General features: G+C 37.4%; 1 protein-coding gene across 1 annotated transcript in view; it reads left to right on the plus strand.

Moving 5' to 3' along the window:
• Positions 1 to 11,011: 11,011 nt before the first annotated feature.
• Positions 11,012 to 19,185, plus strand: part of LOC126191768 (TLC domain-containing protein 2-like) — a 76,871-nt gene continuing 68,697 nt past the window's right edge. Inside the window, exon 1 of the mRNA XM_049932550.1 lies at positions 11,012 to 11,553. Within this exon, the coding sequence (XP_049788507.1) occupies positions 11,348 to 11,553 (206 nt within the window). The 5' untranslated portion in view covers positions 11,012 to 11,347. The remainder of the gene's footprint in view (positions 11,554 to 19,185) is intronic.

Raw genomic sequence — 19,185 nt, forward strand, 5'->3', positions numbered from 1 at the left:
TCCCTGTAAGGTTTATGGACAGCACTCCCCTTTCCCGGAGGGGGCTGATGTAGCAGACAAAAGTGAGACTACAGTGCAGTGCAAGTCGTATGGGTTTCGCGCGAAATTTTGTAACACTGTCAAATTGCTTACGCGCTAGCTGCCAGAGGCGCTGTATTCTATGACGCTTATTTGCTTACTCTTAGAATAGTTTCTTATTCCATTCTTTATCTGGTTATGCAGTTGCTTTTGTTTATTACGAGTTCTATACGTCATTCATCATAAGAATAAACCTGATGATTGGTCAGCAGCCGCAGCTCTCGTACACTGGTGTTGTTCCGCTCTTGGAAGTAGGTCCAACTTAAGTATTAGATATCTTATTACTCTGCACTGCAAATGAAACTGTAAGACATTCTGGTCATGTATTACCAGGCATCAACGTTTTTCTTAATCGTATTTTAACTACGCAATTTTTATTTCAAAAATCGTGTACAGCCACAGTCTCCGTAAACACGACTGGTGCTCTGATTGTCTCGCTGTCCATACGTATCATGAAAATAGATGACACTTCTTCCTGCTTCGTAGTGAAACAATCGCGCGAAACACTGTTAATGGCGAGAAACAGTCCATTCCTGGTAGCTGATAGCTGAGTAGTCAGCACGACGGACTGTCGTACCAACGGGCCCGAGGGACTGGGTGTTGTGTTGTCCTTATCATCATCATCTCATCCCCATCGACACTCAAGTCGCCGCAGTGGCGTCAACTCTTGACTTGCACCAGGCGACCGGTCTACCCGACGGGAGGCCCTAGCCACACGGCATTTACATCAACATTTACGATTAACAAGTTGTTGTTAATGTTTTTCACAAGATCAGAAAAACTGGTCTTTGACTTTTTTGAGAAACACAATGTAATAAATATAATGCAAAGTATTATAAGTATCAGTGTGCCATAAGCGGTAGCGTCGCAAATATGTAATTGTATGTGCTCGTGGGTGGCCTTTTGTAACTCATTGTAATCTACAATTTTTTTCGGTTCGAATAGCTTAATCAATTAAATTGAAATTCATCAAATATATGATAATTAACTCAAACTTCACCATCATTTTTCAAGAAAAATGCATATATTCTAGTTTCTAATTACAAGTCGCATGGAGACTTCTGGTTTTCATTGGAAATACACATTCTTAATTATCGCTATTTTATAAAAGATTGTTGAAGTTGAGAAAAACATTACACAATTTAATTTTTTTGGAGAAATATGAAAAATCAAATACTCTTAGTTTGAATATGCCCATTGCTTTGTAGGACAGATGTGTCTCAACATGAGTCAGAGAGATAAGTGTCATAGAAACATGGAAAACAATCATTTTCATGGCATCGAGCACACTGTACAAATGCTACATTTTACAGTTTTCACCTTAACACTGCAATCTGAACCCAATAAAATTGATCAGGAGCCAAGTTAAGGGATTTGTCACGAGAAATAACAAAATTAAAGCTGCCAAACATATGAAGTTTCGTGACACGTCACTTCTGAACAGTGACGAAATGTAGAAGAGCATGTCATAAACGACAAGGAGGAAATGTGGAATTTTTGGTGGCTTAGGAGTCTGTCACTGATCGCCTCATTACCTATGTAACTATACTGAAATGCACTCCTCAGAGCCTGATATAGAAGGAGTTAAGAGATTATCAGATAACTGATTGTAATACCTTTGGTGGCTTCAACATTTAACTTCATAGTGAAATCCCAGCAGTGAGCTTTTACGCCACATATAGCTCAAGTAGAAAAATTACCATTGTTAATATCAGGAATTTTCATCTCTCTTGTTTTTAATTACAGTTCTAAGTTAGCTAAGTTTGAGAACACGTTATGCTTTCAGACTGCTCACCGAAGAAGCGTATTGCCTGAATTTTACCATGTCTTATTTCCTTCTGTTTAAAAATGAAATGACATGCAGAGCTATATTGTTCTGTGGCAGTCTTTTTTTAGGCCTTTACTTCAACTGTGCACGTCACTGCAGGTTAGTTGGATCACTTCCCTGGCCAGGTCTGTCAAAGTTAAATACACTGGTAAAGCTGTTGCCCCATATTATCACTGAGTCGATGCAAGCGTAACGCACAGCATAAAATGTATACCCAATAAATGTACTCCAGACAGCTTGGCTTCCGCTCCACGTGAAACGAAATCCAATGAGGTTACAGTATACATAGTTGAATACATAGTGTAATGTTGACAATAGTTTTATTCTTATATGAACAGGGTATGGCTGTCAGGTCGTTTCTACCTCCATGTAAAATGTCTCATTCGTCATTATCCAATCCTCTGTGCATCTAAATGAAATGTTACTGATTTGAGTGCTGTAACTATATAATTAAGGGGCACATTTAAACAAAATACACACTTCACAGATGCAAAACTGCTTCATCATCAGCTCCTTACTGTTCACATAATGGCATAAAAAGAGCAAACCGACTTACTGCTCAGTAAATTATTATGTGTAACGCAGCAGGTAATATTTATTTGTGCTTCCTAATAATATTATACATGTGAAATTTTGTTTATTTGTTATACTTCAAGCAAAAACTACTAGCTGCATTTGGGTGAAATTTTGCACACAGATACAGTTCGACCTAGTTTGGACATAGGATACTTTTATATAGATAAAAGTATCCCTTAGAGATAATTTTCATTGTTGGTCCATACTAGGCGAACAAAGTTGTGGCAGAAGTTGGTAAATAATACACAGTGAAGAAGTATTAACACAGTCTAACATAACAGTCGTGACACTCGCTGCTGTAAAAGTCATTACCGCTGGACAGTTGGAGCGACAGTGGAGCTTGCAGCGGCAAGAAAGGAGATACGTCGTAAGCATGGTGTTTGTTTTGTATCCCTTTCTTACATGATTTAAGAAATATTTGAATGATTTTTTTGCCTCCAAGAGTTTGTGTAATATCAGAAGACATAGATGTTTCTAAAAATGGTTCTAACATAAGTGCAAGTAGGTATAAAAATCATGAATACAGTGGCAAGTTATACACTTGTGATATACAACAGAAGTTACACACTTGTGGCGTTGGATTGAACCGCAGCTTACCACGTTGATATCAACGGAATGCAAACACATTGATTCACACTTAAGAAGCATATACATGTACCTCTACATGCAAAAGGGATCGACACCCTGTTGGTCGTTCCATAGGCCTACCGTGTTTTAGTCATTGTCGCCTGTTGCCACAAGTACGACCTTAACTTTATATTATTCTAAGTGGGACAAGAAACTGCCAAACACTGCAAGAAATATACTGACAGTGTAAACCCCAAGTATTCAAAGCCAGTAACACTGTCAGAAGCGCTGTCATATGTTACATTTGCCATTAGAGACTTTTCGTATGCTACATCTTATGCTTTAAAAGGTGGAACATGTTTTCACTTATCTTGCATTTTATTTGTACGTCTTCCACATACTTCTGTGACATGCATACTGATGGAAACATAAAACATTCTGAGAAAACCTCTATGTCTGAGTGATGTAATATAAAAAATTTAGAGCAAACAGCTGAACAACAAGTCAAGGGCATTTTTTAAAATATTGGGATCCTATAGTCTTCAAAATTTGTTTTTCCTTCTTCAATTGATCCTTCTAAAACATTTATGTTGGTGTCTATACTTAATATGAATTCACAAAGGAATACCAACTCGAAATCTTGCATATTTGTTTTAATACTGTCTGCTTCGTTATGCATATCTTTACTGGAACTTTAATACTATTTCTGATAATGCCTTGATTACATAAAAGAAACAAAGTTCTCTAGCAGACATCATATTAACTCTACTAGACCATTTAGTTGGGTTTAATTTTTTTAGGGTACCGTAGTTTCTGATTCACCAGTGACTTTCGACAGCAGATCCAAAAGCTTAATGCTATTCCCAAAAAAAAAAAAACATATAAGTCTTGCATTGTTACTAAAAAAGTCTGTATGTCCAAACAACTCAGCATAATTTATTAGCAAATTCCAATTACGACTGGTGCAATGTACATACTCCGCATTTGGCTGAATATTCTTAATCTGCTTTTTGTACACCATTATAAACACCACTCATCACACTGGCCCCATCATAACCTTGACCCACACACTTTTTTTAAAAATCAGTAAGCTTGTCAATAAAAATAATTTGGTCATCTGCTTGATTAAATGTGCTGCACTATGCTTGATGACTGCATAAAAGCCTGGAAATAATTCTTTTATAATTCTTTTACTTCTACGGCAACTGACTGTCCATTTTCCAGTCTGGCTATTTCTGCATATCTCAGAACAATACTTAGCTGATCTGCCTTCGATATAGCTTGAGTAGAGTCCATTATCATGGCGAAAAATGGCGATGCTCTAATTCGTTCTAGCAGCTTATTTTAAAATTTGTTCCCAAAGCAATCATTGAATTCATGGACTCAGATACCTTGCTGTTGTTGTTGTTGCGGTCTTCAGTCCTGAGACTGATTTGATGCAGCTCTCCATGCAACTCTATCCTGTGCAAGCTTCATCATCTCCCAGTACCTACTGCAACCTACATCCTTCTGAATCTGCTTAGTGTATTCATTTCTTGGCCTCTCTCTATGCTTTTTACCCTCCACACTGCCCTCCAATACTACATTGGTGATCCCTTGATGCCTCAGAACATGTCCTACCAACCAATCCCTTCTTCTAGTCAAGTTGTGCCACAAGCTCCTCTTCTCCTCAATTCTATTCAATACCTCCTCATTAGTTAGGTGATCTACCCATCTAATCTTCAGCATTCTACTATAGCACCACATTTCGAAAGCTTCTATTCTCTTCTTGTCTAAACTATTTATCATCCATGTTTCACTTCCATACATGGCTACACTCCATACAAATACTTTCAAAAACGACTTCCTGACACTTAAATCTATACGCGATGTTAACAAATTTTTCTTCTTTTGAAATGATTTCCTTGCCATTGCCAGGCTACATTTTATATCCTCTCTACTTCGACCATCATCAGTTATTTTGCTCCCCAAATAGCAAAACTCCTTTACTACTTTAAGTGTCTCATTTCCTAATCTAATTCGCTCAGCATCACCCGATTTAATTCGACTACATTCCATTATCCTCGTTTTGCTTTTCTTGATGTTCATCTTATACCCTCCTTTCAAGACACTGTCCATTCCGTTCAACTGCTCTTCCAAGTCCTTTGCTGTCTCTGACGGAATTACAATGTCATCGGCGAACCTCAAAGTTTTTATTTCTTCTCCATGGATTTTAATACCTACTCCGAACTTTTCTTTTGTTTCCTTTAATGCTTGCTTAATATACAGATTGAATAACATTGGGGAGAGGCTACAACCCTGTCTCACTCCCTTCCCAACCACTGCTTCCCTTTCATGTCCCCCGACTCTTATAACTGCCATCTGGTTTCTGTATAAATTGTGAATAGCCTTTCGCTCCCTGTATTTTACCCCTGCCACCTTCAGAATTTGAAAGAGAGTATTCCAGTCAACATTGTCAAAAGCTTTCTCTAATGCTAGAAACGTAGTTTTGCCTTTCCTTAATCTTTCTTCTAAGATGAGTCGTAGGGTCAGTATTGCCTCACGTGTTCCAACATTTCTACGGAATCCAAACTGATTTTCCCTGAGGTCGGCTTCTACCAGTTTTTCCATTCATCTGTAAAGAATTCGCGTTAGTATTTTGCAGCTGTCACTTATTAAACTGATAGTTCGGTAATTTTCACATCTGTCAACACCTGCTTTCTTTGGGATTGGAATTATTATATTCCTCTTGAAGTCTGAGGGTATTTCGCCTGTCTCATACATCTTGCTCACCAGATGGTAGAGTTTTGTCAGGACTGGCTCTCCCAAGGCTGTCAGTAGTTCTAATGGAATGTTGTCTACTCCGGGGGCCTTGTTTCGACTTAGGTCTTTCAGTGCTCTGTCAAACTCTACACACAGTATCGTATCTCCCATTTCATCTTCACCTACATCCTCTTTAATTTCCATAATATTGTCCTCAAGTATATCGCCCTTGTATAGACCCTCTATATACTCCTTCCACCTTTCTGCCTTCCCTTCTTTGCTTAGAACTGGGTTTCCATCAAAGCCCTTGATATTCATTCAAGTGGTTCTCTTTTCTCCAAAGGTCTCTTTAATTTTCCTGTAGGCAGTATCTATTTTAGCCCTAGTGAGATAAGCCTCTACATCCTTACATTTGTCCTCTAGCCATCTCTGCTTACCCATTTTGCACTTCCTGTCGATCTCATTTTTGAGACATTTGTATTCCTTTTTGCCTGCTTCATTTACTGCATTTTTGTATTTTCTCCTTTCACCAATTAAATTTATTATCTCTTTTATTACCCAAGGGTTTCTACTAGCCCTCGTTTTTTTACCCACTTGATCCTCTGCTGCCTTCACTACTTCATCCCTCAAAGCTACCCATTCTTCTTCTACTGTATTTCTTTCCCCTATTCCTGTCAATTGTTCCCTTATGCTCTCCCTGAAACTCTGTACAACCTCTGGATCTTTCAGTTTTACCATGTCCCATCTCCCTAAATTCCCACCTCTTTGCAGTTTCTTCATTTTAAATCTACAGTTCATAACTAACAGATTAGGGTCAGAGTCCATATCTGTCCCTGGAAATGTCTTACAATTTAAAACCTGGTTCCTAAATCTCTGTCTTACCATTATGTAATCTATCTGATACCTTCCAGTATCTCCAGGATTCTTCCATGTATACAACCTTTTTTCATGATTCTTGAACCAAGTGTTAGCTATGATTAAGTTATGTTATGTGCAAAATTCTACCAGGTGGCTTCCTCTTTCATTTTTGAGCCCCAATCCATATTCACCTACTATGTTTCCTTCTCTCCCGTTTCCTACTCTCGAATTCCAGTCACCCATGACTATTAAATTTTCGTCTCCCTTCACTACCTGAATAATTTCTTTTATCTCATCATACATTTCATCAATTTCTTTGTCATCTGCAGAGCTAGTTGGCATACAAACTTGTACTACTGTAGTAGGTGTGGGCTTCGTGTCTATCTTGGCCACAATAATGCGTTCACTATGCTGTTTGTAGTAGCTTACCCGCACTCCCTATTTTTTATTCATTATTAAACCTACTCCTGCATTACCCCTATTTGATTTTGTATTTATAACCCTGTATTCACCTGACCAAAAGCCTTGTTACTCCTGCCACCGAACTTCACTAATTCCCACTACATCTAACTTTAACCTATCCATTTCCGTTTTTAAATTTTCTCCTACCTGCCCGATTAAGGGATCTGACATTCCACGCTACAATCCGTAGAACGCCAGTTTTCTTTCTCCTGACAACGACGTCCTCCTGAGTAGTCCCCCCTCGGAGATCCGAATGGCGGACTATTTTACCTCCGGAATATTTTACCCAAGAGGACGCCATCATCATTTAATCATACAGTACAGCTGCTTGCCCTCGGGAAAAATTATGGCTGTAGTTTCCCCTTGCTTTCAACTGTTCACAGTACCAGAACAGCAAGGCCGTTTTGGTTAGTGTTACAAGGCCAGATCAATCATTCAGACTGTTGCCCCTGCAACTACTGAAAAGGCTGCTGCCCCTCTTCAGGAACCACATGTTTGTCTGGCCTCTCAACATATACCCCTCCATTGTGTTTGCACCTACGTTACAGCTATCTGTATCGTTAAGGCATGCAAGCCTTCCCACCAATGGTAAGGTCCATGGTTCATACCTTGTAGATCTTAAAAACAAAAGGGCTTGATTTTAAAAATGTTTTCGAATATAAGCAATTGAAAAAATAAACAAAAATAAAATAATAAAAATTTTTTAAGAAGTGAACATGATTACCTTTGGGTATATCCGAAACTTGGTGCAAAATGCTACTATACCAAAAGACAAGTTCTACAACAGACAGAGAATTGCTGTGGTATCCTTTCTCCTGACTTAAGTTCTCTCTATGTTCTGTGAAAGCCAATGAACTTTTTGCTAGAATAAGTATGTTATTGAATGACTTCATGAGAACCTATTTCCAAAACGGTGCTTCTTTACAAATTTCATTTTCAACTTCCTTGTCGACAGTATCATTTTACTTCCTAAGTCTGAATGCAGTACATGGTTCCCTATGGTTATTCAAGAAACGCCTTCTTTAATTCTTTCTGATAAGTGCTTCCAGTTCCGATTACCTGTATGCCATACATCATTCCTTTGAGGAACAAACAATCAGCATGGTTGACAATAGGCAGCATGTAGAATTTTCGAATAACACTTCCAAAAACAATTAACTAGTCCATATTTGGAGACGGAAACAATGTTGAAAAACACCTGTTGTTCTGGTGGGTATCTTCAGGAAAGGGTCCTGTCCCATACCAATATTTTGAACATGGCTTGCCTACAGTAACAGTTAAAGAACAGCAGGTGTATTAGACAACCAACCAGTTGCAATAAATGCTGGTTTTCAAGTAACCTTTGCCATGGTTTTGACAGATTTAAACCTGTTTCCTCAACAAGACAAACCTGTTTTCACTATTTGAAAACCACCATTTATTGCAACTGTTTAGCTGTCTATTACACATGCTGTCCTGTAACCATTGCTGTAGTGCAGTCACGTTCAAAATATTTAAGTTCCTAATTGCCAAGGTATCTAAGGCTGTTTCCAGATTTATGGATATCAAATTGAAAATAGTAAAAACAGGCTTGTCCTTCAGAGTAAGACGGATTTAAATCCATCGAAACAATGGTAAAGGTTATTTGAAAACCACCAGTTATTTCAAATGGTTGGCTGTCTATTAGAACTGTTACCCCATATCAAGAATTAGATGTTTTTCATTATCACTCAAAGTCTTGATTGCAAAGTTTCCCAAGTCATAGGAAGTTCTATTTACTTTTTAGAAGAGTGTATGGGTCGACAGTTTTTTCCCTGTTTTGTATGCCATGTAGATGCCGTCAACATGATCAGTGGTGTCATCGTGACTGGCAGTGTTTTCAACTGCAATTATTGATCGATCGTCTTTAATAGGCTTCTCAACAAATACCACATTATCTGAGTCACATTAGCACAAATGTTTTGGCTGGAAGTACTTGTAAAAGTCTGAATAAAAAAATTGTCATTTTTGGTCAATTTTTGTTTACTCTTTTCTATTTTTTGTCCCTGTTTCCGCTTATATGCACCACTGAGTTTCTTTTTTTTAATCCATGATTTTAGATTACTGCAACAAAAATTTTGCGAACAAAACAGACAGTCCTAATGTTTCGTTACCCATATGTGCTCGAGGCGATTACTCATTGCACTGCACTGGCTTTATACGTTATTAAGTATAAACATGATGGAAACATTGCACTATGTATACTTCCGCACTTGCTCTTACCTCACTCTCCTGTTGTTTGTGTGGAGCATAAAGCACGTCCTCTCGAGTATGTTCAAGTAAGGTGATAATTAGACAAGTTGCGCTGTAATGTCACCGTTAAGACCGAAAAATCTTACAACCACACAAATATTACCAGCAAATATGCGCTGACTGGTCAGCCATGTCAGGTGCCTGAGAGTTATGTGAACACCTGCAGATAATTTGTAGAAACCATGACCAACAGAGAAACAAGAAAACAGCAAATGCTAATTGATTTTAGGCAATGAATTAAAATACGGCAAAACTTCGATTATAGGCACTTTGACATCCGGATGGAGAGCATATGTCAGTTCAGAAAAAGAGCAGGTAAAGAAAGTGAAGCCATTGAAAGCTGTACTGACCATCATTAATTCATCCCATAATCTTTTGATTCCTTCAATATCTGAATCCGATGATTACAACCATACAGGTCACTACTAGAGCTGTTATTTGCTACACTGATGACGAGCCGATCCCTAACACAATCCACAAAACTATCCAAGGCCAAGATCTACAATTTATCTTCTTCTTTTATGAAACTTAGCGTGCAGATGGTTACAACACTTCATTGGGATCTATGATTAAGGCTCATTCGCTTAGGGGAATTCTCTACACAAATAGTTGAGTTACCAAGCTTCATTATTGCCTGTCCGCTACGACGTGGCACGTCGCTGCAGCGGAGAGTTCTGGGGCCATGGGCCCGCAGTTCCACTCGCAATACCTATCGTTTTCAAGGTAAGAAATGACGTGTGGCAGCAGCAGTGGTCGGTAATAAAACACTGTAAAGAATTTTTATGTGGTCACAAACTGCTAGTAGTTCGGCGCCATTCACTGTTGGTTCGGAAAGATCAGCGCCATAGCAACTCCAATTTCAACTGACAACACCGAATGACGGCAGGGTTCACGTCTCAGCGGACAAACAACACTACCGATTTAAGTTAATGTTCTGGAGGCGGGAGAAACTTTTTTGATTTCAATTCGTGCCATTCAAGGTTTGTTGGTCAGGGTGCAAAAAGTTAAAAGTAGAAAATTCTTGATTCAACTAAGATGTTATGTAACTTTTTCGTACTCGTTCATGGAGGCCAGGTCTCCTTGAGCTTGGGGGCCCCCGGGTACTGCCCCGCTTAGCCGTATGATAGTTACACCAATGACTGATTTTGACGTGAAGAGCCTTTCGCTGTACAGGCGGCTAATAGTAAGGACGCAGTAATTTCTTCAGTCGGCCACAGCCATGAGATCTCTCATAACCTTTTTTTTCTAGGCATACTCTCTTCTGCACTTTGAGTACTCAAACTACTTAGTTTCTGTCATGGTGGGAGGTGTAAGTAATGTTAGAGCATCATTTCGAATGCGACTTTAGATTAGATTAGATTTAGTTTCATTCACTAAAGACAGAATACTGTAATATAAAGTGTGTCAAACGAGTCCCATCACCGCGAGGTGCTTACTTCATAACATTTCGGCTACCAAGGGCCTCATTCGGAGAGAAGTAGCAGTTTTCGTATTGTTCCTAAGGTTGTTACCACATACCATTTGACTCGTAGATTCGGCGATGGGAACGTGCATGTGCAAGTTTTCATTGTGTGTGGAAGCGTGGCTTTCGCTGCCTGTGGAAACTCGTCTTGAATGTTGTCGTTGAAATGACAAGTAGTGGAGATCTTTGGAAATGTGATTACCCAAGCAAATCGCATTGTTTACAAATGAGCAATTACATATTTGTGTGATATTTGTATGTCCTGTCAGGAATCGTTGCACGCTATGATAGCTGTTTGTTCCGAAAGTAGCTGTATACGGACTTACCCGACGTGTTTACTAATACTATGGTTGTAGAATATATTGTCCAGTATTTTGTGATAAGAAAATAAATAGGTCAAGTTACATAATGTGTATGTAGATTAGTGTGTTGCATGTTATGCAACAACACATGGTGTGTGTAAATTTTAGCTGTTTGGATGACACTGTTGTTTGGTGCGAAAAATGGATGCTACACAAGTGACGGGAACGAATTTAGGATACTTGTGGGCCATTTCAAGTGGAATTTTATTCACTGTGATCAATTCTTGGGTACTTAACTCTTTGATTCCTAAAAGCGCGGCACACACTGCTCCTCAAAAGTGGAAATGGAAGAACACGGCCAATTCTCTGTTGCATTCTGTTATAAGCGGTGCGTGGTCATGCTTGTGGTAAGTTTGATGTTATATTTATTTTAATGTTACAGTCATTTATCTCTAACAGGAAATTTTGTTCAGTGTATTGATCGCAATTATTGATAAAAAAATGTTTGCAGAATACTTTGAAAGTGTGGGTATGGATTCTGTTGGCTATAAATACTGAGTGTGTGCATCATATCTGCAAAATTCTAGGTATTCGTCACCATCAATCTGTTGCACAGATATTCTAGTCGTCTTTTTGCTGTCTTATGTTTTCAATTAGCATTTTCAGTTAGTAGTTACATTAAATGCTCTATCCAGAATTAACATTTTTAATTTTGGTGCAACTATTGTTTTACTATTATACACGACCTTGGCATAATCGCTTTAATTTGCATGATGAAGCTGGAACTCGCCAAGAGAAATTTTCTCCCCCGAGTAGGGTGCCTGTTTGAAGTGCTTATTCTTTTACCTATCAATTAGTAGTCTTGTAGGAGGAGAATTTTAGATACATCAGCGTGATACATTTTAGTGTGTGCATATTTCATGGCAATATTAATATTCACTGGTATTAAACGTATTTACACATCAAAGTTGGTGGTATACCGAAAGCCCAACTACTGTATATAGATTTTTTGATAATATGCAATAGGTTCAAATTACAAAAATTGTTCCTCTTGAAGTGGTAGTCGTGTTACTAATATTATCACTATTATTGTTATTTATTATTGTTGTTGTTATAGCTATCCCAGGATTACCTCAAGATAATTATTTATGTCTCTTTTCCTTCATTTTCCTCTAAAACCGAAGTGTGAAATGTGTTTTCCCCTTTATCTCATAACACACATAATTTCAGAACATATGTATGATGTACAAGATACATGCCAAGGTGACAATTCGTTTATTTGAAATTTTGTCACACTTACACAACATTACCTGGGATATTCCGTGTAAAGTAGGATACACTTATATCATATATTGTTTAAAAAGGCTGGACTTTTATTGTATGGCAACAATGATGTATTACCCATTATTGCTTTCTCTCCATAATTTGTAGTAATTTTTGTAAGGGTATATGTTTTTGATGTGATGTGATGAGTGTGTGAATTATTAGAGATTTTGGATCATCATTCCAACTTACTGACAGGTAATAATTAGTAGGCCTATATCATTATATTACAGTTACATACCCTGATGTATTGCCTAAACAGTATAAAGTTGAAGTGTGTAAATTATAGGTTAGGATAAATAATATAATACATCAGCATGAAATTTCTTGTACCATGAGTCACTTTCATGTAATTAAGTTTTTATATTAAAAAGAATGTAATTGCTAACTTTATTTTGTTCAGTAAATTACTTCTTTGTGTGAATCTTACAAATATCACTATTAAAAATTTCCCAATATCAGCCAGTAGGCCTATTGTAAAAACATATTAAATTTGTAACATGAGTCGCATAATCTGAGTCACTGTTATATTTTTGTAAGGTTAAAAAAAAGAGGATGCCCTTAACAGCAACAGAAAAGGAGAAGGGAAAAGTTAAAGAATGAAGGAAAATATGAAGAATTTAAGAAGCAGCCTCTGGAAGAAGCTAGAATAGTCAATAGAAGCAGGAACAAAACTTCTTGCAGTTGAGTCAACATAAGCAACAGCTGTCATTAGAAGAAAGAAGAGCTGAAACTATGGAGCGAGTCACTGTGTAAGTCACATAGTGCTCTGGGTAAAGTTATGGCTTGAGTCATTGATTCTTGCCATCTTCACCACGGCATAAAGTCGTAGTTGTTCGTAAGTTGTTTGGGGACTTGTGTGGAAATTCATCAGATGGAAAGTCAGAAACACCCAGTCATGGCAGCAGTCCACAAAATAGAGGCCTTAGTTGTGAAATTAGATGCATGGTAAATGGTTTCTACAGTTGTGACGACTTCAGTCACCAGGCAGGAAGGACACTGTAGTGATTAGAGAACATAACGAGAAGAAGGCTTCATATTCGTCACTTCGTACGAGGCATTCAAACAGGAACACTCTGAAGATCAAATTGGGAACTCCAAGTTTGCAGAAATACAGCCACCACATGTTCAGTTAAGCAGCAAACTACCTTATAATGTATGTTTGTGTAAATATCACGAAAATTTCATTAATGCTATCAGCAACCTTCATAAGAAAAATGATATTATTCCAGCTTGCAGCAACACATTTGTATTAAATATCATATGTCAGCCACCCAGTGAGCATTGTTGACAGAATGATTGTAACACGTCAGAATGGTAGATGTTTCAACAATGTCTGTAAAATTTATGAGTTGGAAATTCTGAATTTATCATGGTATGTTTGGAAGATGGAAGAAAATGGCTCTAAAATTATTAAAGTCAAAGAGAAGGCTCTAGTTTCTTCTTCATTGCTATACAAAGAGAGCTCAGTCTGCGTCTTATTATCAACAAAAGGAAATGGTTCTGAGCCACGATTCTAAGAAGTTGCATTGCTGCATATAGATTTTACTGAAAATTACACTTATGTTTATCGAGATGAGGTGCAAAGTACACACTGGGCACATGCACAAGTTAGCATTTTCACTGTGGCATTCAAGTTCTCATCATCTAGATGATGTTTCAGACAACTTTACCCATTCTAAGGATACTGTGATTGCATACAGTAGAAAGGTACTGTCAGCTGTACCTGAGAATGTGAAGGTAGTTTCAACCTGTTCAGATGGACCTGCCTCACAATTTAAAAACAAATATATTACTGCTGCTGTACCTCAACTTCAATCATTCCACAATATGGAAATCTATTGGAATTTTTTTGCTACATCCCACAGTAAAGGAGCTGTAGATGGAATTGGTGCAGTTGCAAACTGGCAAGTGTGGAATGCAGTGAAAAGGCGAAAATTCACAGTAGGTGATGCATCAACTTTTGCTCAGGCAGCTGCAAGTACCATCGCTATGCAGATTTTTCTTATGTCTTCTGATGAAATTGAAGGAATCAACGTGAAACTTAATCTGGCTCAAATATTTTCTTTAGCACCATCTGTACCAAACATAAAAAAACACTCACTGCTTTCATTATGAGAAAGGAGTACTACAAACATACCTACTGTCTCCAAAGAATTTACCTGCTGCAGATCATCATAGTGAAGGGACTATAGATGGTGTAAAAATTGGTGACTGCTAAAAAGTATAATATGATGGTAAATTCTATGCTGTAGAGGTACAGGCAATGTTTGGAAACTCTTCATCTAATCAGTGCAGTGGTGTGTGCTGGTCACTACTGGAAATGGCCTGAAAAATGTGAAGAAATACTGTACACACAGGACAAAATTATAAAGAAAATTAATCCACCTGATGTTGTCAGAGCAACAAGAGGATATTTTCAATTCTCTGAATTGTAATTGAATTTACACTTTATTTTCCCGGATATCATGCTCTTATAATTTTTCTTAGTGTTTAAAAAATGAAAAGTTTGTCTTATTTGGTAAATCATGTCATAGTTTTATTTCTCTGCTCGCAGGAAAAACTTTTTCCAACAATAAGTAGCAAGTAACATGAGTCATGTAACATTGAGTCACGTGCTTTTTTTCAATATATTACAATATTTTACATTGTATAAATATTTATAGAAATCTGTAACTGTGTCATTTGAATGCCAACCTAATTTGCATTTTCTGTCATAAAAACCAGACTCATGCTCCTAATAGTTTGAGGACACTTTTGACCTAAATTGTACATTAGCAATAGGATGTTCCAAATTTGTAACACGAGTCACAATATAAATTACTTTCTTGTTCTTTAATTTTAATGCTCTTCACTGCTTAAATATTAATTCAACATCTTTACCTGAATAACACAATGTATGATGAATCATTTACAAAAGAATATATAGGTTTATAGATTGATAAAAAGTCAACATAATTAACCACTGATTTCAAAATGTAACATGACTCACCATATAATCTCCCACCTGGTGAAGTATTTACATCCACCATGAGTATCATAAATTTTTATTCCCTTTTAGGGATGCAGGTCCAAGTATCAGTTTGTCCTTCATGAAATCTTCCACAGAGTAGTAGAATCATTCAGTTAGAAAATCATGTAACTTGCATTTTAAAATAATTGTCTTTATATTCATAATGTCACACCCTTTTATTTTATTGTGAATTTTCATGGATATTGATTTTCTCAGAATAAGGTGTTTCCCTCTCATCTGACCATTGGACACCTGTTGTTTTTCTGTTCTAGCTTCCTCAAAACCTTCAATTTCTTGATTTCTAATCTGAACTTGTCTCTGTTGATTAAGGTCTCCAGTTCAGTTTGCATATTTCTTCTATGAGGTTTTTTTTTTTTTTTTTTTTTTTTCCTCCCTATCCATCCACTTTTTGTGTTTTCTGTTTCAGAAGAATGTGTGGATTTTCTTTGTTAATTGGTCTTCGTGCATAGAGTGTAAAATGCCTTTTTCTGATACCATCTATTTTTTCAGGGCAGAATGATTGTATTAGCTCGTTTGGTCTCAAAATTAATATTTTCTGCAGGATTCTTCTATCTTTTCCAAATTTTCTAATGCTGGTTTGCATCTGGTTAAAAGTAGTGTTTCTGACCCATAAAGGACCTCTGGTTTTACAACTGTATTATAATGCCTTAATTTAACATCTTTAGAAAAACATTTCTTAAAGTGCAAACTTCATGTACACTCTTTTCATTTTTTCCGTCATGATTGTAATTGCTTCTTTTTCCCTTGTTATGGTTATAATTTCACCCAGATGGTCAGAGTTGTCTGTTTTCTTTATATTTCAGTACTCCGTTTTTAAAACGCTTGATGAGTCATTTTCATTAGTCATAAGTTCTGTCTTTTCAAACGGTATTTGTAGGCCTGCATTCTCAGCTATTTCCTTCAGAAGTTCAAGTTTTTTTTTTCTTTGCATTTTTTGAAGTTCCATCTATGTTTTGATCTACCTACTTAGTTTTAGGTAGGTATTAAATTTTTGTTTTTCTTCCTCCATTGTTCTTTTATACCTTTTTCCAGATAAGAGTGGTGACAGATGGTCTCATTTTCTAACTCCTGATGCAGGATCAAAGGGAGTTGTTGTTCCAAGAAATTTAACTTTAGGTATTGTTTTTGTAAGCTTTTTATTTGATATTTCCAGTTATGTCTTCTAATTTTTTGTGTAATGTTTAGGATATGCTCTGGGGTCAACGGAAGCGTCCGATCCCACTCATCGGCTTTGACCCGTGACGTAAGGCTGTTGTGGAGTGTGACGTCACGACGGCATGGAATTTAGTTTGTGAGAGTGGCGTGTTTGTAGGTGTCGTTTTGATGCGAATGGTGGCGCTCTCTGGTGGTGTGTTAGGTGATGTTTTTGGATTAGTTTGCGAGTGTGGCGTCATGTGTGAATTTTGGTAAATTCCTTTTTTTATGTCTTTGGTAGGTATGGATATGACTGACAGGGTCAACAGTTTTCGGTTGTCGGCTATGATGGGGCACAGTGCGTTGTCTCTAATAAAATGTCTTCAACTATTCGGATTTTTTGATGAAGTCGTGAAATGTTCAATATGTCGTGAATAAATGAGGCTTACTTAAAGTTCCGGCGTCTTGGACCAGGGACGGCTGTATGTGGAGATGTAAGGGAAGTGTTCAATCCCAATGTGTGGCTGTGAATATTGGTATTGGGAGATGTTTTTGAGCTATATAGGTCAAGGGAAGTGTTAGGTCCTAATTTATGGGATCTGGAGCTGCTGTTGAGCTATATAGGTCAAGGGAAGTGTCCGATTCCAGATGGAGTTTTGTGATGTCGTTTTTTTTTTTTCGTCGTTTTGCGTGGTTTTGTATGGGGGGGTGGGTGTCTAAATTTGTTTATATTTAGTTTGTCCCCACCCAAAAACCCCCTATTTTCTCCGCTTGTCCCGTTAGTGTCATTAGGCTTTTTGTGGAACGTGTGTGTGTTTTTTTTCCGATGTATTTTCGTCCTCATAATGTGTACGTAACGACTTTATATGTGCCATATTGGAATTGTGGTTTATGGTCGTTTCCGCCATATTTGTGACATCAAGGGTCAAAGCAGACGGGCAGGATCGGACAATTCCGTATTTCCATGCTCTGGACAGGTCCTGTGCACCTAAATCCAATGTGATACTCTCCAATTTTTTTTTATCTAATTGAAGATTTGTCTAGAAGAACTTTAGACAAGACTTTGTACTTTAAGGTTACTAATGAAATTCCTCTGTAGTTATTGATATCTGTTTTATCCCCTTTCTTATGAGGTGGGGAGTTACTGCAATCTCCCAGGTTTCTGGAATTCTTTCAGTGTCCCAGACCCTATGTGGTTTTCCTTTTATAATTGTGATACCTAGATCTCCACTAGCTTTTAGACTTCCTGCTGTGAAGCCATGTTCACCTGTAGCTTTGTTGCATTTTAATTGTTTGATATAAGTTTTAAACACGTCAAAGCCTGCTGATTTTGAAGTTTCATTAGGAATAATGGTAGTAATTCTAGTTGCTTGGTCAGTTTTTCACAGGTGAATCTCGTATCAAAACATGCTGTCAGTAACTTCCAGTTTTTTTGTTTCATTTGTTTTCCATTTTCTTTCCTGAAGCTTAGTGATTGTGAAATGTACCCCAAAGTGCAGCCGTTGAAAGTTTTGTAGTAGTATGTTGCGTTATATATATAGAGGGAAACATTCCACGTGGTATATATATATATATATATATATATATATATATATATATATATATATATATATATATAATAGAGGGAAACATTCCACGTGGGAAAAATTATATATAAAAACAAAGATGAGGTGACTTACCGAACGAAGGCGCTGGCAGGTCGATAGACACACAAACAAACACAAATATACACACAAAATTCTAGCTTTCGCAACCAACGGTTGCCTCATCAGGAAAGAGGGAAGGAGAGGGAAAGATGAAAGGATGTGGGTTTTATGGGAGAGGGTAAGGAGTCATTCCAATCCCGGGAGCGGAAAGACTTACCTTAAGGGGAAAAAAGGACAGGTATACACTCGCACACACACACATATCCATCCACACATACAGACACAAGCAGTCTGCTTGTGTCTGTATGTGTGGATGGATATGTGTGTGTGTGCGAGTGTATACCTGTCCTTTTTTCCCCCTAAGGTAAGTCTTTCCGCTCCCGGGATTGGAATGACTCCTTACCCTCTCCCTTAAAACCCACATCCTTTCGTCTTTCCCTCTCCTTCCCTCTTTCCTGATGAGGCAACAGTTTGTTGCGAAAGCTTGAATTTTGTGTGTATATTTGTGTTTGTTTGTGTGTCTATCGACCTGCCAGCGCTTTTGTTTGGTAAGTCTCATCATCTTTCTTTTTAGATATATTTTTTCCACGTGGAATGTTTCCCTCTGTTATATATATATATATATATATATATATATATATATATATATATATATATATATATATATATATATATTGGTGTATACTTTATAAATGCTCCTTTTCAGAGCATCTCTTTTATGCTCAAATAATTTTATCTGCTCACTTCTTCTCAGATCGATAGATTTTCCAGTTACTACTTGATTTCCTGCTATACCAGTTGTTCCAAGCTTTCTTTTTCTCTCTAAGCGCTTCCTCACATTTATTACTCCTGTATCTGTGACCTTTCTGTGTTTGTTCTCTGGAGCTATTTCAAATGCAATA

This window comes from Schistocerca nitens, chromosome 1, assembly GCF_023898315.1.
Source record: "Schistocerca nitens isolate TAMUIC-IGC-003100 chromosome 1, iqSchNite1.1, whole genome shotgun sequence".
NCBI classification, from domain to species: Eukaryota; Metazoa; Arthropoda; class Insecta; order Orthoptera; family Acrididae; genus Schistocerca; species Schistocerca nitens.